The 25,620-nt window shown below is 43.5% G+C and overlaps 1 protein-coding gene across 4 annotated transcripts in view; it reads right to left on the reverse strand.

The window, feature by feature from the left end:
* TBXAS1 (thromboxane A synthase 1) overlaps positions 1 to 25,620 on the reverse strand; it is a 394,179-nt gene that overhangs the window by 12,258 nt on the left and 356,301 nt on the right. For all 4 annotated transcript variants that reach the window (XM_090043255.1, XM_090043254.1, XM_090043256.1 and 1 more), the window contains 2 exons: positions 5,198 to 5,286; positions 628 to 765 (listed from right to left, as the gene is read on the reverse strand). In XM_090043255.1, the coding sequence (XP_089899381.1) occupies positions 628 to 765; positions 5,198 to 5,286 (227 nt within the window). The remainder of the gene's footprint in view (positions 1 to 627; positions 766 to 5,197; positions 5,287 to 25,620) is intronic.

Below are 25,620 nucleotides of genomic sequence, written 5' to 3' on the forward strand. Positions count from 1 at the left end.
CTTTAAAATCCTGCAATGGTCTAGAATCATACCTTGGCTTCAGCAATTCAACATGGGCTAGTTGCTGAGCACATAACCCCCAAGACTAGCCTGACATGAGGCCTGCTCTGAAAGAGCCCTAGGCTGGCAGGGGATTCTAGATTGTTACATGCAGATGAATAGCAGGGACAGTTTATCTTGCTTGAGAATTTCTGTATATACGAGGATACAAACAATAGCATTTGATCTGAAATAAGTTATACTGATGCCAGGTAGGCAATTACAGATGCATCCTTTTTAGGATGGAGATTTATAGCCACCTAGTATAGTGGAAATGATACTGGATGTGATCTAAACTTTCAACTGGGGATAGCTAAAGCTCATCCCAGGCTAACAGCTGATTATTGTGGTTACGCTGGACACAGGAATTATGAAGTGAAACCAGGTGCTTAGCATGTTTGCCTGACTACTGATATCTAAAAGGCATTTCCACTGCCTGTCATAGGAGTACTGGGAACAAATTGCTTATACCCACAGCGCTCCTCCTTATTCATCTGATAGGAAACATCATCTGAAGCAGGGCTTTGGGTTAAATGAGTGTAAATAATCTCAATGCTGCACAAGAGAAAACATGTTTTCCGCACCTACCTCTCAGGGATGAACTTCTCAGGTTCTGGCCAGAACTCAGGGTTATAATGGAGGTATCCAACTGCAGTTTCCACAACTACCCCAGCTGGAATTCGCTGTCCCATAACTACACAATCCTTTGAGGCTTCCCGAGTAAATCTGCAACAATAAATGCAGGCTGAACATTAAAGATAAAAATGCAGGGCCAAGGTGTTGGAATCAGCCATAGAATAGTACAATGCTTAAGATAGCATTCCTGTTAGGTAAGCAGGGCAACCATTCTTTTGCCACAGAGTCAAGTTCACACTTTTGAACATTAAAATCATGTTCGCTACAGAGATTGTGATCTTTTCAGGGTCAAAGCGTTTTCATTTGCTCTGCCAGCAGTTAGAATCTAGCCACAGTCCATCAATGGTGACCATTATGAGACCCAATCGTTAACTGTTTGGACAAATATTTTTCATGCTTGGTGTCTGTCTCATGCTGAACCTTTTGGAAAATTACAGCCAAAATCATTTGGTCATTTTTGAGCATAAGGCCAGGGAAAAAATCGAGCACTCAGAAGTTAGGAAATGCCAGACTGAGGTTGCCTTTGCATCCTTTATTTGGCTTCTTTATACATGTGCATTCTGATGGATTCTCTAATGTTGTGATCCCTTACCAGCCTTTCCTTGGACATTTGCCCCATATACTGCGCACAAAGGGTATATGTTAGATTTAAATCAGAGGCAGGGGGTGAAGGAGTCTGTTGTCTGTAGCGGCCCTGCCTCATTCATTACAATGTTGGAAAGTATGCAGTGACTGAGGCAGGGGTACCTGGAAGAAAAAGAACAGTGCTATGGTAAAGGCAGTCCTGGAGAGCCACTATCCTTCTGCCCTGGAGTTCCCCTGAGATATTAAGAAACCCCTAAACCAAACTTTTCCGTGGTGATCACTTGAGTGCTCCTCACAAGTGCCTGACTTGAGATGCTTGATTTGCAGGAGTGCTGAGCTGTAGTTGGTGGGAGCTGTGCTTTGAGCCAAGACAATGCTATCCAGTGCAACACTGCCAAAAAATCAGGTCCTAAGCGTCTCAAGTTGGACACTCACAATTGGTGGAAACTTTTGAGCTCAATTTCTCTGTGCTTCAGTGGTGTGAAAATAAATACATTAATATCTGTGAAACCTTCAGATACCACAATGATGAGCATCACTGAAGTGCCCATGAGGAAATTAATAACTCTGTATTGCTACGGTGACAGTCATAGCGTCACGTATAGATGCGCCCTTTGAGCGCTTCATTTTGCCACCATAATGAGGATCTTTACTCTTCGGTGTTTCTTTTTTTCAAGTGTAAGTGTAATTCAGTATGTATATTGCCAGGGCATCCAGAGATTCCAGTGCTAACTGCAGTTCCCAAAGTGCACTGTTATCACCTGATGGCTGTTGGGGAGCCTGTCTGGGAAATGAGTTTGCCATTAAATAGTCACTGGAAAGTCCAGAAGCCACCACACCTACCTTCCTTGTTAAAGGGAAAAGAAGGTATCTCTCTTTTAAAGACACTTGGCTAGAAAGTCAGAAAATTGGGCTTAATCCTTATTTTTGTCATAAACTCTAGTGTGACTTTGAAAGTCACATGAGCTTTTTGGAAAAAAGCCCCAGTCCTGCTCACTTTTAAACACTGAAAACTTAAGGGTAAAATTTTCAAGAGTGCCAAGGGCTTTGAAGTCCGTTTTGAAGATGGGGTTTGAACACCTTTAAAAATATCTGTGATCTCTCAGTGCTCCCCACTCCAAAACGGGAGCTGTGCTTCCTGTTTCTCACACTCATCTGCCTTGTCTGTTTAGTCTGGAAGCACTACAGGATAAAGAATGTTTTTATTGGGAGTTTTTACTGGACATGCTACAGTAAAAGATGATCGGTCCCAGCAGAAACAAAGGACTGCCTAGACCCTGGAGGCTGAATGGTTCCCTCACTCCTAAGAAGCACTGCCTCCAGATCAGTAGTGAGCTCAGTATTGGAGGTGATACAAAAGACCTTGTATTGCTGCTGCCTGCCTTGGATCTATTTCATGAATACACAGAAGATTTTGGTCTCCAAGAACTCCTATACATTTGCAGGGAGGCTGCTCTGACGCACTGTAATTCTAGCACGTCGGAGCAGACACCATTAAATCAGTTCTGTTGGAGCGTGGAAACGAACGTGCTCCATCAGCCTCCAGCATCACGTGTATCAGCGTCCCCACACTGAAAAATGGCAAGGTGGCTTTAAGGTTTAAAGTGCTCCATCGCCATTTTTCAGCATGGGGCCACTGACACATGTGATGCTCTAGGTGCTTTTTAAATAACAGCGCTCCAAGAGCACCTTCCTCCCCTGCCACCTCCCAGAGCTATCAGGCTATAAGGCTATCAGTCTGACACCATTCACAGCACTACGCTCTTGTGCTCTCTCTCACACACACAAATCAAAATAGATAATCCAGAATTATAAACCTGGTGGAAAATATTGAAATATTAAAAGGGCATTTTCAAGTCACCCTTCTCACTCCAAGGTGAATACGATGTGTGTGAAGGGCACCATATCAGCAGTTCTACACAACAAACTTCCCTGTTTATAATTGTCTTGTTTTTAAATCACTCTCATTTATAGCTATTGAATTTTCTTAATTTTATTCTATTTTGAGATACAAGTTTTTATTATTGTCTTATCATGTTAGCATCATTCTGATGCATTGAGCTTTTCCTATTAATTCAGTAAACATCAGAGTAAAAGCCAGATCAATATATAGCACAAATGACACCAACAGGAGCTTCAAAACATCTTTACTCTATTCTGATATTGTTTCTATCTGACAAACATTGATACTTAGCATTTCCAATGCAGCTGAAATTTAAATGTCCCTTACGGCAACCTGGCACAACAATTTACATATTATACCCCTCAAAGTAAAAACACAGTATTGTCATTTATGAACAAGTATAATTAATTTGAATCCCTATGCAACTCCAGAAAAGAGCATGGAAAATCTTGACCGCACAGCTTCGTGGGTTACTAAAAAGTGTTTGGAGTTTCAGCTGTTTTATTTTTAGGTATTTGTAACTGCAGGATGAGATTTCCAAAAGCACTGGACATTGGTTTAGCTCTGCTCCCTCTGAAATCAAGGAATTTTTGCCACTGTCCTGAACTGAAAGAGAGTGACCAATACTGAAGGCTTTTAGAAATACCCTCTTAAATTTATACTTCTGTTCTATTACAGCTTTGAGATGTTAATTTATTTCTTCCCTCCCCTTACTCCCCACTTCATAAACCAATGTGTTAAGGTTCACTGTTTTCATTTAGGGAAACTGAATGCGTCTACATGAGACGCTGACTGCCGCTCAGTAACTCCGGCTACTGCACAGTCATAATGTACTTGTTTATACAAGTACTAAATGACTGCACAGTAACAACTGCATAGTCAGCATCTCATGCAGACATGGCCATTGAGTATCAACAAAGGAAAAGGTTTTTAAACTGAATGGAGTCACAAAAACTAACTACAACAATAGTGCACTATGGGCACATCTACATGTGAAATTAATGCACCTGTGCAGAAAATTTAGGTGCGTTAAATTGGGCCCCCACACAGATTGGAATGTGTACCAGTTGGGAGCAAATTTGCTCCTGACAGGAGCAGTTCAGTTTAGGGCCACTCCTGTCCTGCTGTACCATTCTGCAGCTGCCAGGGAGAGGTCTAGGCTCAGATGCCAGCTCCAGCCTGGCAGGGGGCACAGGGGCTGGTCCCAATCTCCAAGAGGCGGACCCATCCCAATCTCCACTTGACTGGGAGGCAGCTGCAGACCTGTCCTGATCTCCATGTAGCTGGGAGGCACTGTCCTGCTGAGTGAGGACAGCTCTTCCTGTTCCCTGTGGCCCCCCACTGCCTAGGCTGATCAGGCGCAATTTGCTCCCTATTAGTATCTACAGGGAGCAAATTAATTTATTGTGCCAATTTCTAGTACCTGTATTAGACAGGTACTAGAAAACGGCGCATTAGACTAATTTACTGTGCAGTAATTGCTGTGCATATGTAGATGCCAATGTTTTACTGCGCATTAGATTAGTCTAATGCACAGTAAAGTGTCTTGTGTAGACGCATCTTATTAATGCAGAATAGGTTAGGACAGAATTAGCCATACACATAGTACAATGCAGCTTTTTGAATGTGGCAAAGTGACATGCACAATCTTCAGAAGATCAGGGCTTTTAATACATTTCAGGGTAAATGGCATGCTGAGAGAATGGACTAGGAAAGTCTGCACTCCAGAATTACTGAAGCCTGGAGCACAATAAAGAAAAACCAGATGACATTCAAAGTTTATTTTACTTCATATAGACCATATCCCCTGATCTCAGGGACCTGAAGAGCGGTGAAAGGGACTCCTTGCCAGCAGGCTTTGAAATTTCACATTAGATAAACTGGCAGCCTTTCATTGGGCCACACTCAATCTCTCGCAAGTACCTGAGCTGTATTGCTGTTTGCATGGAAACCAAGAGTCTGGCTTCCAAACAGAAATTTATACCATGTTTAAGTAATGACTTATTCCATGGAAGACAGAGGCAAAACACATACCTGAATGCAGGGGGATACATGCGCAAGGTCTCTGCAATCACCATATCCAGGTAAGCAAGTTCTTGCACATTTTGGTAGTCAGGGACATCCTGGAAAGAAGGAAAGGAGGGAAGAAGTGCTTGTTAACTTTCCTCTCATTTAAGTGACCGGTATTAGATTTTCCCAGGCAATGGGTTTCTATTTGTTTATAAGTCATCTGTATTTTGCTGGGTAATTTTCCCATCTAAAATAATAAGTAAAAAAAATAAAAATACAAAAATGTTGATTGTAAATAAATAAATGTAGAGCATATCCGTAGCCATGGAATGTGCTATAGCTACACAGTTAAAACAGAATAATGAATCCACATATTGGAAACTATTAAAGCAGAGAAAACAAACGTTAAGATCCCAAACAAAGTGATGTTCTGTTTAAACATAAATAGAAGGTTGCATGAAAACTTTGCTAGATGGTGAGCATCCTTAGCCACAAATATTTTTGCTTAGAAACTGTGGATCCTTCCCCTTTTGTACTTAGAAAAGGCTCAGAAAGCAACAGGAAAATCCTGGGGCTGCAACATCTGGAGATGCCACTAGGGGGAGGCTTTTGCATCAGAGAATGGTTTGGCAGGGCAAATTTTATTATGGCAAGGTGGAGAGTTTGAGGAAAGCCCAAAGGTACCACCATGATGCTTTTTTGACAAAATCCAGCAGCAGCAGGAGCTGCTGCTACTGGCAGTACGTTGTAGTAGTAAGTGACTAGTTGTAGGGAGACATCTGCTCCCTCCCACAATGAACCCCTGCGGAAAGCCAGGACATCTGATCCTTGTGTAACAAACTGCAATTTGGCTCACATGGATATAACCCTGCAAGCATCCTGAACAGTTTACCATTTACAGGATGCCAGAAAGATACAACCCACAACCCCAGAAAGATACAAAACTTATTCCGCCTCCTTGGAAAAGCAACAAATCCGGGGAAATGATAAAGAGCGCTGTGTGGCAAGTAACAAAGTTAATTCCCCTCAGCCTGATGCACACAAATGCAGTGCTCGCAATTTTGCTCACCATTTTTCTTAGAAAACTAAAGGAGGCTGCTCATGTAATTATTCAATTTTCTCAGCAGAGAGCAGCAAAAGCTCATCTAAGAACCTTCCTAGCAAAGCAGAATTCCTTTCAAGTTAAAGGCTCTCCCCAAAGCTGACCTGGCGTAAATCAGAGGGAGGCATCTTACTTTGGACCAGACTGAACCTCTTATAAAGTTTTGGGTCCCGTGCAGTTCACAAAAGGGACTGTTCTTTATTTATTCCCTCAATTTTCATGTACACTGCATATTTTATTGAATTTTCATGTAAAAACATATGGTACATACAGAAAATACTAAGCAGAGAAAAATTCCAGATGGTTTGCAGAAATGTACAACAGAATGTGGATACTCAGCGAGGTTAGACTACCCCTTCCATTCAGAGCCGAGACCCCAGGTGCCACACTAACTCATCTTTTCTAGGAGGGAGACAGGTAAGGTTTCTTCTCATTTCTCAATCTGAATAGTGGAGGCAGGGAAACAAAGTAATTTATCCTAATCAACGCCGTGCCCAATGAAGGGCCACTCATTTCTCAAGTTGAGAGGTTTCATTACTAGAGATTACACAATGCAATTTGTTATTTATTTCAGCAATAGTTACCTACTGCCATGATTTGTATTAGACTCCACAGACTCCTACCAAGATTGTAGAGCCCCTTTGTGTTGTGCGTTATGCTATCTTAAGATAAGTATTGATAATTTATATAGACAAGGCAAAATACAGTGTGGAGGAAAGAAGTATTACTACCCTCAACTAACAGATGAGGAACTGAGGCTTAAGGACGTGACATGACTTTCCCAAGGTCACATATGGAATCTGTAGTGGAGCTGGAACCCAATGCTCTTTTCACATTATTCAGTATTTCTTCAATATTTATGTAATCGCTCTCAGCTTATTCCTACACTCTGCGCTTTTAAATCATCCCCTGATTTCACTGGAAACTTTGGGCAAACGAAATCCTTACATAAGGCCCCTGGAGAGAAAAATGGCAGAGCCAAGATTGGGACTTGGTGAATCCTGACTTCCAGAAGCCCTGCTCAGTCTGTTGGACCACAGTGCTTCTCTTGGAAGCCCTTTACCTAACTCCATAGTTGTTCATTAAGATAATTATAAGGTAACTCGATATAACAAGTCATCATTAACTCACACAATACAACAACAAAGAATAAAACATTACATTGTGGGAGCTTGTATTAGCTACTTCAAACAACCTCAATTTCTTTAGGGAGTTAACAGTTTAGAAAACAAAATAAGGAAACACAAACAATATTTTCTATGTCAGAAAACTGCTTTTGCTTACATCAATAAAAAGGGCAGAGGAGTGAGCTCAGCTTTCACTGGCATGGTAGAGACCTCAGTGAATTCACGTATCTGCTGCTCCTTAATTGTTGGCATGCCCATGTTTCTAATGTCAAAGCAGCCAAACCAACTCCAGTGCCTGGTGGCAAGGGCTAAGCCTGGGTGGTGCACAGGATACGACAAACTTTAAAGCAAATATTTTCCTTTTTTTTTTCCCCATTCCTCCTCTTCCGAATACCCCTTCAGCTCAAGGCATTTCAGAGGAGCTAAAATATGCTTTTTTCCCCCTATATCACTGTTTAGTGTTTATAGCTTTCACATGTTGGTAGGTAGACCTGAGAGGGTGAGGGTTTGTTGTGCGAAGATGCCCTTGTAAAAAAAAAATCTGTATATTTATTGTTGCTCAGTGGTGGGGATATTTTAGTTCAGAAATAGATTCCTTTCTGTATAAGGCAGAAAAAACAGGAGGCTCCACATGTAATAAAGCACCCAATATTTTAATTTTGTGACTACTGTGCCTTACACAGAAATTTACCATATTTATCCCATGATGTTTCTATATCTTTTTCTTACTGACTTAAAGGTGAAATGACACTAGCAACCACTTTGTTAATTTTTGGCATATTCAAAGGCTTGTTTTTTAGATTTACGGGCACGCATTCAGTGTTTTTTTTCTTGGATCATTCAGCTGCCTTCAGAGATCCAGAAAGTACCAGATTCACCAGACACAAAAAGGAAAAAAGCTAGGAAGGGGGGACCACTGGGTAGGGTAATAGCCTAAGATCCCAGAGAACTGGGCTCAAATCTGGACGCTAGCCTTCTGTGCGACTCTTGCCCTATGACAGTTGCCTATAGAGAAAATGGGAGTATTAAATTCCCTGTGAGGATAAAACTGAGTAATAAATAATGATGAATTGCTCAGCCAACTACAGTGATGAGGGCTGTGTCAATACTGAGATAGGTAACACACTGGGGCACTAATGTGATATACGGTTCTGATCCTGAAAACCTCACTCCTGCTGAATACAGCTGCAGCATGCCCAAAGGGACCTGCATGTACAGAGCACCCTGGCTTTAGTCTAGAAATGCCTTGTGGTAGGGGTTGCACCTTACTTCTTTTCGAAGGCAACACAAGTGAAAGAAGATTCCTTCCAGATGAATCGTGATTTGAGTCTCTGTGCAAGCGGGTACAATATAATCAACAGGATTGGGTGGAGCAGTGGGGGCAACTAAAGGGAATTTAGCATTGTTTTAAGAAGTGGAATTAACAGCAGTGAAGACCCGTGGCATTTGCTCTGTCTACACAAGAGTCAGCAGCAGCAATACAAGTCTTCCTTGTGCTGCTCTACCAATGCGTGTGTCTCCACCTAATTTCAAAGGACACTTCTCAAAATGAGAAGGTAATTTAGTCTCAGTGGGCGGTTATTAGTGTCAGCTTTGGTAATATTTTCTGTGATATGTCCATTAGTTGATACTTAGCTTATGTCAATCTCTGGCACTCCAGTGACTTCATACATGAACCCCCCCGCTCCCAGCCTAAGATATATATCAATACATATACACACCTATTTATATGTACATATATCAGGAATACTAAAACTCTGCAACAAGGACCCCACTGACCATTCCTAAGGGGCTCACCAAGACTGGAAACAAATGTTTTACAAAGTTAACAGCCTTCCTCCACTAAAAATGCTATATTGCCAACTCATAAAAAATCAAATCTAAGGACAGGTCTTGAACAGAACTTCTCAGCTGACGCTGTCACGGTGGAGTTTGGTGTAGAAACTCAGAGCAAAATCTCAGGCAGAACTTCCTGCAACACATGCATAGTCTGAAGTGAATCTGGAATTGACCTGGAAACCAGTGAAGACTCCAGAGACATTCTAGTATTTGCATTAACACCGCTGGGCAATGGGACAGTCCCATTCTACACCAGGCGCAGTTTCTGTGTAGTCCAGAAGGGTCACTTCAGACAACTTAAACTTGAGGTCATAAGAGCATGCATGACTATGGGTAATGCCTTCAAAGGGAAGATTGGCATTACAGTAGAACCAGACCTAGATCTGTGTATTAACTGGACGTGAGCAGCTCCCAAAAATATGGAATGGGAAGAAAGCATAGAAACGTGTGTTGGTGAGCAAAAAGCCTGATCTTTGAAGACTTGTTGCCACAGAAAAAGTAAAATTGCTGACGAATTCTCCTGTCCAGCCCTACATTTCTTGATTACATAGATCAAAAGCTGCTGATAGATCAAAGAATCTGCTTGGGCTCTTGACCTTTGCCCACCCCAAGATGCAATCAATCCACCAACAAAGCAAGAAGAGTCAGTGTGCCATATCCAGATTGAATGCCAGACTAATATAGGGCTCAAAGAAATCTGAGATGCCAGATGATGTCAGAGATTTGCCACTGCATCCTTTTTAATAACTGTATTGAAAAAGGCCAGGTTAGAGACAGGATAGCCATTAATGTGACTATCGATGAAAAAGAGAGGGTTTTTTCAACATAAACCTAACCACCGCTGGTTTAATGGAAGCAGCTTATCCCTCTCTACTTTTTACTTGGCATGTTCAAGTGCTGGGACAAAACTGGGGGAAAACCTGACTAGGGAAGACTACACATTTATGCTCTGAAACTTAGATCTGCCACAGAGTAGTGGCTCAGTGCAGGCAGTATTGAATCAATACTGCTGGCAAAGGCAGAGAGGAAGAACCTCATTGCAAGAAACATTTGCTATGGTTTCCAAGTGGATGCAGTCTGGATTCAACATGCTGTCAACCATCTGAAGAACTCAGAAACTCTCCATGGATACTCCTAGAGAAGGAGAAAAGAAGGGTCTCTGCTTTCCCTACAGCCATTGCATAGGATTCGATACACTCTCAGTGCAGCAACTGAAGTGACTCAGAGGGCACGTCTACATGAGACGCTACTGCATAGTTGTAGTTGTTACCACATGGTAGTGCCAGCAAATGCCTTTTTTGCGATACTGCTGTGCTGTAGTGTCACATCATGGTTTTTGTTATGCAACGCTACTGCACAGTAGTATCAAGCTACTGTGCAGTCAGTGTCTAGTGTAGAATAACTGCCACAGGCACTTCTGCCTCCATCCTGTACATTTCTTTTGTTGTATATGATCTCCTGCTGGACTTCAACTGCTGCCATGACTTAGCAGATTGGTGTGTTAACTTCAAAATTAGTCACCAATAAATGTAAAGTATTAAAAAGAAGCAGATCCTTGAACAGAAAATACAGACTATGTATTCAAAAAACTGGCAGCTCCTGCTGATTGCAGTAAGTACTGAGCACCTCTCAGCAGCTGTCCCACAGGGTGTCAGTGCCCTTGCACATTCTCCAAATATCACTTGGTTAGTGTGACTGCCTTAGAGACAAAGGGCTCATTTCAGACGTGATGCACATGATGTAACTTAGGGTATATGTCTATTGAAATCACAAGCAATGATTCCAGCATCAATGTGAGCTATACAAGCAAGCAGGAGACCCCAGATATGTATTAGGGGGTTGCAATGGTGTAAGTGAAAAGAAGACGTGGCCCCAAGCCAGTGCATCTAGTAGCTGTTTAAGCTGGCATGGTGTCACTGGTGAAGAAGCCAGAAGGTGTAAGTTACACTAATGCTGGCTCTCTTTAGAGCTCTTCAGATTTTCTTCTGAATCAAAGACTCTGGCTCCTGACAGAAGATGGACAAGCACTGCCTGCAGAGGGCTGCTTTTGGGGTTTAAAAAGTCATGATGACATCAGAGTTCAAAGGGAAACGTTAATGAAACAAAAAGGGGTTTTTTTGTGATAAGAGAGGAACTGCCTCAAAGACTACACACATACAGATTGCCAACCAAACCAGACTCACACTAGGCCTTACTACAGGTGCCTGAATGCAAAATAAGTAGCATCAGGTAGAAAATGTGAAGTAAGCAGAAAAAGAGAGGGAAAAGTCTTTAAATAGATTTACTCTACTGTAAAAAGAGGAGAATAGATCATCTACGAACCAATTCTGGCTTCAAAATTGCATGCACTGCAATACATCCCAGTCTCCAAAACAGAGAAGGAGATCTTCCTGGACCAAGTCCTCTGACAGACTCTGCATGCTGAATAATCAAATCTGAAGTCAGGGAGGGATTCTTCTGCACAGAGAGCCCTCCACAGCTATGAAGCAGTAGCAAGTTTGGCTTTTGATGTAGAAGGATCTTCTAATTGAAATAAGACAGGGTTTAGAGTCTTGACTGGCAATTTGCTTTTTTGGAGCTGGAGATGAAGAATAATCCTCCTCCTTAATCAGCTCACTTAATCCATAAAATGACTGGTGGATTTGATGTACCCTATAGCCACTTCACTTGGGTTGAGCCAGGTCAACCAGCACAGGGATAACCCATTTCTTGTATCCTTAAAACTTATTTGCACTCAGCCAGAGGCACTTTAGTTCTCTCCCTGTCTTGGTCAAAAGATTTCATAGACATTAGGGCTGGAAAAGACCTCAGAAGATCGAGCCCAGCCCCCTGCCCCAGGGTCAGGAAATCAGCAGGGATCATAGGATCCCAGCATGATAAACATCCAAATGTCTCTTGAAGGCGTTCAAAGGAGTGCTTGAACCACCTCTGGCAGCAGTCTATTCCAGACCTTGGGGGCTCGGACAGTGAAGACATTCTTCCTTATGTCCAGCCTGAAACAGTTCTGGATGAGTCTGTGACTGTTCAACCTTGTCATCCCTTGGGGCGCTCTGGTGAACAGACATTTCCCCAGATCCTGGTAAGCACCCTGATAAACTTATAGATGGACACCAGATCACCCCAAAGAGATTTGAAAGTCTCTCTCTAGACTTGTCTAACAGAAACAAAACTTCCACTTGGGTGGCAGAAATACCAAATAGTGAAGTATCCCAGTGAGGAGGCGGCATAGAGGAAATTAAACAAGAGACACAACTTACAGGGGCCCAACAGGCTCAGTGAGAGAATTATAAAATTAGGGTAGGTCTCTTCAAAGGGCATGTCACCAGTCCAATGCACATTAACTGCTGTAGTTCATATTGAACATAATCTTTCCTGCTATGGAAGTGTCTCTTGGTGGTTAGTGCAGAATCTGCAGGAGTAGGGATTTCCCCCTGCTCCCTCTCAGCAGACTTTCATGGTATCACATAAGAGCCAGCTGATTAAATTAAATCATTCCATCTCCAGCTGGTATTTTTTATACAGAGGTGACAGTGCTTTAAATTAGGGTCCAGAGTGTAAGGCCCATGTGTTTAGTTTAATCAAATGTTCATTTCCTTATGTTTATGTTTATAATAAAAGGCATTGCATAAATTTTCAGGCTGCAAACAGAGGCCATCACTCCAGTAACACAGAGTGGGCCTCACCAGTCTCTCTCTACAACTACAGCTTTGTAGGTTCTGCAGTACTATGGGCTGTGAAATGGCTCAGCGCTGCGCTGTACGGCAAAACGTGCCATAGACTGCACTGTATCACCTGCAAAGAAAACAGCTTTACAAAAAAGCAAATGACTGCTGCAGACTCCCACCTATGGGTATGACCTGGTACCTGCTGAAATCATTGGCTTTAGCAGTTGCTGGATCAGACACTTTGTGCCTTAGTAAATAGGTGAAGAGTCACTGTAAAAGATGCAAAATGCTCCATTACTCAATGCAATTATTATATACTTTGATAAGAGCAGCCCAGTTTTAATACAATTTAACATTTATGGAATGCCTGATGCCTCAAAAGCATTTTACGGTAATAAATATTAAACACTAATACCACTTTGCATTTCTTTTGCACTTTCCCTCCCAGTGTGTGACAGACATTAATTAGCTGGTCATCCTCTCAATTCTGCAGTGAGGCTCTGCAGATAAAGGTTATCCTGCTTATGGAAGGGGGAAGGCCCGTAAAGCAGGAAGGTTCAGGACAGTATTTCCAAACTTGAGTGCGTAATGTCAAGTCCCCAAGTTCATTTCACCTTGCTGATTTTAGGTGCATCAAGTACCCGCAGCTCCTACTTATGTTAGCAGACCCTGGGCACGGACTGGCATACATTTGGAGCAGCTTCAAAAGGGGAGGGGGAGCAGCTGCGTGGGAGCATGCAGCAGCTGTTATGCTGAAGCTGTTATGTGCGCATGAGCCCATAGTGAGACAAATGAGCTAAATCACCCCAACTTTGAACGTAGATGAAGCCAAGTTAAAGCTGAAGCACTTTTGCTCCATTTGTATAGCTACATGGTCCCAAGCAGCAGCTCTCTCCCCACTTTTGAAGCCACTCCAAGTATATGTCTGTCCTTAACCTACAAGGCAGCAGAACCGGCTTTGAAATGATAGACAAGAATTGTACCACGTAGCATTTAAATACACGTTATATACAAAGAGAAAGGGCTTGTTTGTGGGAGGTTAAAGATATCTGTGGGTGTAGGATTAGTCTCTTATTGGACCAGCTGCATGGTTGGGAGAGATTTAGACAAAGTTTCGGGCACAAAGCAGCTTTTTCAAGGGTTTTTTGTAGTTGCCAAGATTCTAATTCAGGGTGCTGTGTTTGTCCTGGGTGAGGTGATGATACTACATAGATTGAAGCAGACCTGGGACCTGGATTCTTTACAGCACTTCGTAAGTCTAGGTCTAAGCTCTTGCTATACAACCCTGAACCCAGTGCATAGCAGGTATGAAGAAACTGGCTCCTGGTCCTGTTGAAAGCAACTGGAAAACACCCATTAACTTCTAGAGCACAGGATCAAGGCCCACAGGAGGAAATGCTTTCTGAATTTAAAAGAAACAAAACAAAACTGAGAATTCAATGGAAATATCACAACACGCACATACCAGACCTGAGTGCTGCACTGTCTTATCGCTGTGACCCCTTGTCCTTCCTTCAGCCGTCCCCTCCTAAAGGGCCTCAGTCAGAAAAGCATTAGCGCGTGCTTACGTGCTTCCTGAATCAGGGCCGTTTTATTACTCCCGCTTACTGTGCTATTTCTTAAATAAGGGAGGGTCTACATCAGATCCAAATAACAGAAAAAGGTCTTTTTGGCAAAATGTGAAGAAAGTCTCTATTTCTGTTGAATTATTTTTTTTTCTATTTCATTAAAAACCTGGTAAAATCCATGCAACATCCTGGCAATACAGAAACACTTTTATTTTTTCATACTTTTAATGTGGGAAATTATATACATTTGCTGACCTGCTTGAGTTATATCTTTTCATTTTTCTAGAAGGCAAATCTTCTGTGTTTTATGAAACGTAAGAAATAAACACGATTCACTGTCATTTGACACACCTTAACTGTACTTAAAACAAGTTTTGCCTCCTCTTCTTCCTTCCAAGATGATCCTTTAAATCAAGCAGTCCAAAACTACCCCCAAACCGAACTGGAATATAGTTACTGGCCAAGGTGCACTACTTCTGTACAACTAGGCCATGACAATCCTGAGACATATTTGTACCAACCAATTACAAAACAGCCCAGCACAGGTCTATCTGAGGATTTCTCCTCATTTCTCCAGCCTCCTCACATCCATATGGCTATGGAGAAAGTATCATAATTTCCTAAAATTTCTTCTTCTCACTTAGATCTAGCCAGCCCCAATGGTGCTGTGTTTTGCATTGTTTCTATGCTTTCTTCTTGCCCTTTTGCTTTCCCTTTCTGGAGTAGTGTGGAATAGCTGTCCATATGTTTATAATTTAATCTGCACAGTGTTTTGCTCCTGACTGCACAGATATAGATACGAGGCTACTGAAGGCAAACTGGAGCTCTCTAACAACACTGCATCTGTCTTGTGGAAACTTCCCACTAAAGGAGGGCTGGGGAACGCTGTTTGAATAACAGCTTGGGGAAAAATTTCATCCTGCTTTATCCAAAGAAACTTTCCTGCCTTTAATCTTGCAGGTGAACTAATTTCTCCCTGAAATCCCCCAGAAATTTGCAGGGTATTAATTATCTTATCTAAAAGAGCAGAGAACAGCTTCCTTCAAGGAACTAAAAAGTGCAAGTGTATGTAGAATAACAGATTTAAAAATCGTAACTCATGAGGCTGCATTCTCCACCAGTATAAGTTGGCACAGCCTCACTCAAGTGAATGAAGCTTTATCAATTAATCCCATCTGAGGATCTAGCAAACAAGGTACAGTTCTAGTCTGGCAAAGAAGTTAGTATAAGGAAATTGGATCTTTGTGCTTTGCAGATGGCGTAGAGATTCAGAGTTGAGGAATCTCTAGCGATTGTGTAGGAGCAGGAAGGAATCCAGTTTAACTCAAGATTCCAGGGCCAGAAATGAGAAAAGTTGTAACTAACTTATAAATCAAGCGGGTCACATTTCTAACAGACGGTGGAATTTGTGGTTCAGGATGGCAGGAGACAAAACAGGAAAGCAGACCGTATTCTCTACTCACGTTCCCTTCTGCTCTACATATGACAGAAAATACGTTATTCTGAGCTGCTGTGCTTACTTTAAGGGCTCAAAACCATCCTGGCCTGGACAACAGCTGATAAGCTCCTCCTTCCTTTCTGAGAAGACCTTCACCTGGCCTTGACTCCATTTTGCCCCTTTGTGTTTCTTTTTCTTTCCTGTCCCTGACCCTGTCTCTTTGCTTTCTCAGCCCTTCCAGTGTAACCACTGTCCACCACCCCACGTGGTCTCTGCTGATGCCCTCTGACCCTCCCCCCACCTGACATTATGACCTCTCTCCCTCTTTGTTGAAGCTCCATCCAGGACACAATTTTATTTTTAAGGGTGGAGTGAAGACCAATGACTATAGAGGACAGGGACCCTTCAAGTGGATCCATAGTGGGGTAAAGATGTATTTGAACTGGCTGCAAAATGGAGGACATTTGATCTTGAAGCTACAGAGACACAGATGTGGCACCCATAAGTCATTTCTTCAGAAATTGCACTTTTCTGTGCTCACCTGGAACTGCTTCCTTGGCAACTTGCTGGGAGGGAATGGAGTTCACTTAGTTTGCAAAAGTGCTGCATCTACCATCCACTTTAGATAGTAGGTGTAGTATGAAGAGATATTTTGTGTCAAGATGAGCATTTTTCTATTAGGACTGAGGTGGAGCACTAGTCTAGGACCTGTTGTCTGCATGGATATTTGACACAAACTCTCTGTTGTAAATGTGAGAGTAGTTACCCATATGTAAGTCCTCACCCACCCTAATCATCCAAGCATCATGAATCAAGTTCCAAAATATAAAGAGATTCGCTTAAAAATCTTAAGATTAAAAAAACCGATAGATTTGGATTTATTTTACTTGCTATCTAGCTTCTGAATCAGGGTTCACATGTTCATGGTTGTCTCTGCAACTATGAAGAGTGGGACTTAATTTTCCTAAATAAAAGCTGAGATTTTGGTTTATTCACCTGAATTCCAGAGTCTAGAGATTTATGGAAAACACCATCCCATCATTAGACTTGTGATAAAAATCACAAAAGCTGATAAAACTATATCCACTGAACAGCTGGTATTCCCTTTAGCTACCTGCTGCTAAGCAGACATATAAAATCACAGGGGTCTTTTAAAATGTGTAAGAAAATTGGTATTTAAATGAATAACAACATCAACAATACTTAACCCCTCATCCTAGCGCAATCCTCAAAATACTGAATGTTTGATGCAACATTTTTAGGACCCTTGACTACCTTCAGCTACAGGAGCTAGGTGCCTAGCTTCCCCTGAAAATCCCAGCCTTAATATCTTAGTACAGTTACAGGATGGAACTCAAATAATTGGGAGAAAATTGTGCTGAATCTATATATGCCATTTCACTTTTGCTGGGTGCCAAAGAGGGACTGAAAGGGAAGAAAAACAAATTCTGGCTGCTGCTATCCCACACAGATCCACTTATCTATGGCTGAAGCCCAAACAGCTGTGTGACTGTAAATGAAGAAATTTAATTAAAAAGTAAAAAATGTAAACCAGCATGATAAAAAGGACCCCTCCCCCTTCCAACTTGATGCCTAAATAGAAACTTATTTAACTGATGAAGGGTGCTTATTATTCTATGTGGGTGAAGAAATCTAGGCTTCTTTCTAGTGAACGAACAGGAAAATCACTTGCCTCTTGTGTGAGCTTTATTGTAAATAGTGGTATGATATTTTTTGGACTGGGTTCATATTTGTTTTTAACCCAGAGCCAGTACTACAGTGATGCATGTAAATATTACATAATAGACTATGATATAACAGTATTCTACATTAACGCTCCAAAATGCTGCTTCTTATACCAGGGTTTGTTCCAGTCTACAGAGCAATACTGGCCACTGGAACAAGGAGTATAGAGTGGGTAAGGCCAAGGAAAGAAGACCACTTGGGAACATGTTATTTATTCTCCTCAACCTTTGGCTGCAAGTGTGGCAGGTTGGCCGGTGGGCTTATCGGCAGCCCGGATTGTTAGCTTGAGCCCGAAGGGCTTGGGCTCCCGTTGGTGGAGGCAGTTTCCCTTTTCCACCAGTCAGGAGAAGGGAGAAAGAAGGCAGCCCTACCCTCACCCAGAGGTGAGGTGAGAGAAAGGACCTGAAAGGAAACTAACCCCTTGAGCTTCCTGATTGGTCCATTTCCAATATGGCGGTGGAGCCTCCAGAGGGAATAAAAGCCCACGTGCTGAGCACACGGGTGGCTTTGACAATGGATGATGAAGAAGGGCCGGTCCCAGAGCACAGGGTGCTGCACGGTGGGTCAACAGAGGACTGATAGGTCCCGGTGGCTGCACCAGGCAGCTCAGGCCTTCCTACTGCGGGCAGTGGCTGGATGGGTTGCCCAACCCTGCAAGGGAGGACGCTGGGAGTAATGAGTTACCCAGAAAGGGGATTCCCATAGTAGAGGAAGGGCCCTCCTCACTGTGGGGGGGAATCAAGGGGACGACTGAGGAGTGGGAACAATTCACCTCTGGGCACAGAGGGGAGTCTAGGGACCCTGTTTGTTAAGGGTGGGGTCATGGTTATGGGCCCCTCCTAGTTGAGCAACCTGGAAGAGGGTAACAATGTTCTATTAGGTAATGGGATCTTTTCCTGGGTTGCCATTTTTTCTTAGGGCACAGCTGCTATGCCACTGGGATTCTGTTTGTATTACTGCATCCCTATTGTTGCTATATGAGAGGACTGTAAGCTGTTTATGTCTGAATCTTTTATATTGGTGAGTCTACTGATGTAACCTGATTGTGTATGTTCAATTATTGCCCTATCGCTGCTAGTTATTTCTTTTGTTGAATTGTTACTTAACCTGTGTTTTATCCTTAAATGCTCCTTTGCTAGCTGCTAGAGGGGCCTGGGCTGCAGTCTAATCAGAAGGCCACAGGGGACAGGCCTGTGTCAGAGTTCAGGATTGAAAAGACCTATTGCCTGTGTAAACGGATGGTTGTAAATAACCCATGTACAAATGTATGTATGCCTATAGATAGATGTATGTAAATTTATTGTTATAAGTTTTATATTATTTTGTACCATTAAACGTCATAGTTAAATATCACTGGGTGTCCTCGGTCTCTGCTCTGCAGGAGGTGAGCAAGCCTACAGCTAGGCAGCCACACTCCTCACAGCATACCCACACCCACTGATATCCCTTCAATTAGAGAGGGGGTACCTTTCCATGTACCACCCAGGTGACACAAGAAAAGTGTTGAGGGAGGTATGGCAAGTGGAATCAATCACTCTCTAATCTTGTGTGTTCTTGGCCTTCAGGCTCCCCAACCATAAGTTAGAGCAGTCTCCTATTTGTTTTTGGGGGTTTTTTTTCCCCGAATTTAGGCCCATCTGGAGCTATTCTGCAGTTAGAGCACAGCAGGCTGTAGCCATACCTACAACTTCCCCTGGCTCATCCTGGCACATAGTCACTCCTCAAGTTCTGTAATACCTCAGTAGGCCCTGAAGTGACTGTATTCCCCAAGAACCATTCCCACTAGTTTCATGTGGTGTAAAACAAAGGAGGAGCACAATTTTGATCCTTGATCTTTGAAGACACTGGCACCTGCTGTTTCTGGGGCAGCAAGGAAGAAGACTGTATGTGTGTGTTGCTACCAAGAAGCAGAGGCTGTAATTTCATAGACATTAGGGCTGGAAGGTGTTGCAATTATTTTGCATTTGTTATGTGTTATAACCTTTTGTAATAGGTGGCCATGTTCGCATACGCCAACTAGAGGCTTGCATAGTGTTTATGTAACAGGTGCTAAGTAAATAAGAGACTCTAAGGTTGCAATTGCAGAAGAAACACGCGGTTGGGATTTTCCACACAGGGTTTCCCAAGGGAAAGTCCAGCGTCTGTCAGTAATGTGACAGTCACTGCTCTGAGCCAATGAAGAAGTGCCACACGCGATTAGACCGCCCTGCATCACTGAGGGTATAAAAGACATTGCACTATGAACTTTGGGGTCTTTGTGCGCCTGACGGAACGTAGTCACGGATCGGTTTGAACTCAGAGCGACCTTCAGCCCGGCCAGCCAGAGGGGAGGACGCCAGACCCGCCTGATCCCGGCGACCAACCCTGGAAACACCTCGCCAGGGCACAACAGCAGTCTCACACGTTGCTATGGCGCGTGAGACGTCAGCGAGTGTGTGCTCACTGGTGGACACAACACCATTGATTCTGTTTAACGTTTCATCAATAAAGTTAAGCCTGACCACCTATAACATCATCAGAGCATGATCTGCTGTAAGCCCGACTATTGAAAGATCCTGTAACAGAAGGGACCTTGGAAGATTATTGGGTCCAGCCCCCTGCCCAACGGGCAGGAAGTCAGCTAGGGTCAAAGGATCCCAGCAAGATAAACATCCAAATGTTTCTTAGAAGTGGCCACAGTAGGTGCTTGCACCACCTCTGGAGGGAGTCTGTTCCAGGCCTTGGGGGCTCAGACAGTAAAGAAGTTTTTCCTCATGTCCAGCCTAAAATGGTCTTGCAAGAGTTTGTGACCATTGGACCTTGTCATGCCCTGGGGTGCTTGGGTGAATGGACGTTCCTCCAGATCTTGATGCACACCCCTTATGTACTTATAGGCTACCACCAAGTCACCCCTGAGCCTGCACTTCTCCAGGCCGAAAAGTCCCATAGCTCGCAGTCTCTCTTCATAAGGCCTGTTCTCTTGCTCTCTGATCATGCACATGGCTCTCCTCTGGACTCTTTCAAGCTTCTCCACTTCCTTCCTAAATTGTAGAGCCCAGAATTGGATGCAGTACTCCATCTGTGGCCTCACCAAGGCCGAATACAATGGGAGGATGACATCCTGGGTCTTGCTTGAGATGCATCAGTAGGTGCAAGCCAGAGTTTTGTCTGCTTTGCCAGCTGCGGTATCACATTGGTGGCTCATGTTCATCTTGTGGTCAATCATGACCCCCAAGTCTCTTTCAGTCATGGTGCTAGCGAGTGTAGTATTGCCAAGCCTATAAGTGTGCTGCAGGTTTTAATTCCTGAGGTGGAGCACCTTGTATTTCTCTGTATTGAATGCCATCGGGTTTTCACCTGCCCACTTTGCAAGCCTATTGAGGTCAGCCTGGATCACCAACCTATCCTCACATGTGGACACTCTTCCCCAAAGTCTGGTGTCGTGAGCGAACTTGGCCTGTCCGCTTTTGACAACAGTGTCCAGATAATTTATGAAGACATTAAAAAGTATAGGTCTGAGAACGGAGCCTTGGGGGATGTCACTAGCTGCCGAGTGTCATGCTGATTCAGTTCCATCAACTACCACTCACCGGGTCCAACCTCGGAGCCAGTTCCCCAGCCATTGGACTGTGGAGTAGTTGAGGCCACAGTTGCCCAATTTTTCCCATGAGGACATCATAGGACACCAGGTCACCTGGTCATAGATGGAAATGAGATTGGTCAAGCAAGACCTACCCGCAACAAACCCATGCTGGCCATCCCTCAGAATATTGCCTTCTGTTAGCCTGTCAAGAATGGTTTCTTTGATCATTTTTTCCAAAATCTTCCCAGGGACTTAAATCAAACTGACTGGCCTGTAGTTTCCCGGGTCTTCTTTCCTCCCTTTCTTGAAGACAGGCACCACATTGGCCCTGTTCCAATCTTCAATTACTTCACCCAAGCACCATGAGTTTTCGAATATCCTCACCAGTGGCTGTGCTATGATGTCTGCCAGTTCCTTTAGCACTCTTGGGTGCAACCTATCCAGACCAGCTGATTTGTGGCGGTCCAGCCTCTCAAGATGCTCCCTCACAAGATCTATGCCAATGTTGTGCATATATTCATCTTTACACTGGTCACTCACCATCATGTTACGCAGGGTGGTCCCTTTGGGCTGGTGAAAAACCGATGCAAAGTAATCATTAAGCAGATTGGCTTTTTCCTGGGTGTCAGTAGTCAGCTGCCCCAGCTGGTTTAGCAGGGCTCCAATGTTGCCCCTGTTTTTCTTTCGACTTCCCACATATTTGAAGAAGGACTTTTTATTGTCCTTGATTCATATAACCGGAGGGAGTTCAGTTGCAGCCTTGGCTTTTCTAGTTTGCTCCCTGCAGGTGTTGACCAGTGCACTATACGCCTCCTTAGTGGTGTTTCCTGTCCTCCATCCATTATACACCTCTCTTTTTAGACATAGGAAGTCCCTGTTGAGCCAAGGGGGTTGTTGAGCCCTTTTACCACTTTTCCTATAGGTGGGGATGGACTCCCCTTGTGCTTCTAGGATCACTTCCTAAGGAGCAACCACTCATCATGAACTCCCCGCCCTGTGAAATCATGGCCTCTCAGGGCCTCAAGAACAAGCCTCCTGAGCTTATAAAAGTCAGTTTTCCTAAAGTCGAGGACTATTGCATTGCTAGCTGACTTTCCTGATTTGCGATAGATACTGAAAGTGATCAACTCGTGGTCACTGTCACCCAGCTTCCCTTCAATTCTTAGGTTGTAAAAATCTTATTTCATTTCGATATAACTGCCGCGCGGCATTCTCACATTTATGTGAACTTGTAGTCTTGGCTGTTAATCAAAATGAAAGCTTTGTAGTTTTCCACACTTGTACCAAGCTACACATGCACATTTTATAAGTTTCTTTTCTTATCTGTAAGTGTCATACCTGCAGAAATGAAACTTATGTAGAAAATCTACCTAGTAACTATTGTATAAAAGAAACTATCCTATCCCTGTATGCTTAGCTTATATCATAGTTAGTGTCATAGAGGCAGTCCAACCAACATCTATTAAGAGGCAAAGAAGCAGGAAACAGCAGAGACGACGACTGGACAACCCTTCAAGATTGATCAGCCTGTAAGCCGGTCCTCAACCTCCCTGCCTGGGCGTATCCCAGCAAAAACCAAGGCCTTGAAAATCCGACAATCGACAGCGATTCACTGCGTTACAGTTTTATTATTTTTCATCCTGTTCATGAGCTGTTGACCAGCCCTAGGACTAACTAGTGGGTAGCCGCACCTATCATTGGACTAGTTCCAGTGGTGGAAAGCAAGGACTTACTAGTGAACCCTGTAGGCCAACAGACCCCCTTTGTATCCGGCATACTGTAACTGAAGAAACATCGGAGACTCCACTTCTTGACTGACTCTCTTCGTAGCTTAGACAGCATATCTACGCTTCTGTACTTATAATTACCGCAACTTCGTTCCAGCTGGTCTCCCCTCTTATTCGTAAGAGGGTGAGGCCAGGTGAGTGAATAAAACAAATTTTTACTTCACTTTATATCTACTCCGTAATAACTTCTACTACTAACATCCCATCTCAATGAGCTGTTGACCAGTTCTGGAACTTAAGGAGTCAGCAGCCGGACCTATCATTGGACTAGTTCCAGTGGTGGAAAGCAAGGGCTTGGCTCTGGAACCCCGTGAACCAACAGACATCCTATAGACTTATTACAGAAAACTAACAATTTATTCTAACTCGTCTACTTGTGCCAACTCGGCGAACTTCAAAGGCAGTTATAAAACTACCTCCAATCCCGCCCCACAAGCCGCACGCTCGCACAGCTCCGTAAAGCCCGCAGCTCCCCAAGCGGTGCCAGAATCGCTAGCCCGGCATTCCGCCACATAGGTCACTTCATCCCCTTTGGCCAGTACCAGGTCTAGCAATGCCTTGCTTCTTGTCAGCCCATGAAGTTCTTGGGACAGGTAGAGCTCATCCCATTTGGCCAAATGCTTATCCTAGGTAGTTGAAATCTCCCATGATGACCATGCACCAAGAGCATGCAGCCTCAGCCAGTTCCCTGGAGAATTCTTGGTCAAGCACTTGTTCCTGATTTGAAGGTCTGTAGTAGACTCCTATCATTGTATCCCCTTCACTACGCTCCCCTCGTATTCTAACCTAAAGGGTCTCCAGTCATCCTCCCTGGGTGCCAATCTTAGCTTGTAGGGACGTGTAGCTCTCCTTCACATAGTAATAGTCTGTGTAGAAACTAAAGAGCCAGGGCAAGCTACAATCTGTTGTCTGTGATCACTGGCCTCAATAGAAAAATACTCTTTATGCCCATTAGAGTCTTGTCTCTTCTCTACCAAGAGATATACTTCAGCCAATAAATGACAAAATCCACACCGACTCTTGGTGTGTGTTTGCGAGAGAGTGGAGGAAGAGTTTCTCAGCTTCCATGGCCTATTACTGCTGCATCTCTGCTACCCTTAAAGAAAAAGAACTACTAAAATCAACAAGGAACTGCATTTACCTCCAGGAGATGTTGATGTGACATTACGAACCAAGGGTCAGATTCTTTTCATGTATATATGAGAGGAGGAGAAAGAAGGGATTTGGCTTATCCTAACTATCTTGTGAGTTTAGGAGTCATTAGTTCAATTCCAGGCAAAGCCTCCCAGCTGGTTTTGGGCAATTTCCTTAACCTCTTCATTACCTTATACTTCAAATTCCCTTACTTTATTTTATCTGCCTATAAAATGGGAGTGATAATACTAGGGATCCATTATTGTGAGAGTGTATTAATTTCCCAATAGTGCTTTGGGGTGCTCAGAAGAGAGGTCCTAAGAAATTCAAAATACTATATTTAACTGTATTTCCTTGAATTCAAGATGAGGTTCCCCCTGCCCCCCATTCAGTGTTTTCCCCATACCACTTGCTTCTCCCCCTGCCTACTGAATCCTTCCCCCTATTACTGCTGCTTGCCCAGCACCAGCTCCAGCTCTGGCTCCAGCACTTGCCTGGCCTGGTAACATTGACTGTGTTGGCAGTAGTTCTGGCTCCAATTCCACCTCCATGGCCAGGGCCAGAGCTGCTGATCCTGCTGCCTCGCTGGGAAGGGGCCAGCACTAGCCTGTGCTCCATGCCCTGGACTGAGGCCAGGGCCAGGGCCAGGGCCAGACCCAGACCCAGACCCAGACCCTAAGATAAGCAGCAGTGGGTCAGGGTCCAAGTGAGAAGGCAGTGTCGGTACTGTAGGGGATAAGGCAGGTGTGGGGGGGCACATGAATAGAATCAGGGGGAGAAGCAGCAAGGGGGTGGGCTCCAGGGAACACAGGCAAGGGGGAGGGAAATTTATGAATTCTCCGTATACAGAATCTAATTATTGGGGGGGTCATCTTGAATTCAAAGTAGTCTTGGATTCAGGTAAATGAGGTACTGTCCATATAAAATACTGCTGCTAACTCTACTGACTACTATTTTTTTAAAGATACCTGCTGATAATCCCCCAATAATATAGGCCAGCCCTATATTAAACTTAAGAGTGATCTGGAGGCAAGCTAGAGCTAAAGCTTGACTGGCTCTGGAACTGTGGACAGGTTGTTGACAAAAACGTTATAGATTTTCTATTTTTCCAGGGACAGAATTTATTCCCTCCTGACCTTTGCTTTGTGATGAGCAAGAACTGGAAAGAAACTGAACAAGTCCAACGCAAGAAACTAAACAAGTCCAATGCAACGTGCACGCGGGTGCACACTACACACGAGAAGGGCTTGTAAAGGCAAAGAACCCCTAGCCTGCATGAAGAGATTGGCTGCCACTGGAAGTGTAAAGGACCAGTTTCAATATCCATTTATTGTACTCTCAAATTATTGTACTCCAGCCCTAATGTCTGTGAAATCTATGAAATCTATGAAAGTTCCACAACAGGATTAGATATTGGGAGACTTTTCCATCCCCAGTCCCCTTAAATGAAAGGGACAAAGCATGCAAAAGGAAATTTTT

Source organism: Crocodylus siamensis, chromosome 4 (assembly GCF_052110815.1).
Source record: "Crocodylus siamensis isolate JL-2025a chromosome 4, ASM5211081v1, whole genome shotgun sequence".
NCBI lineage: Eukaryota > Metazoa > Chordata > Crocodylia > Crocodylidae > Crocodylus > Crocodylus siamensis.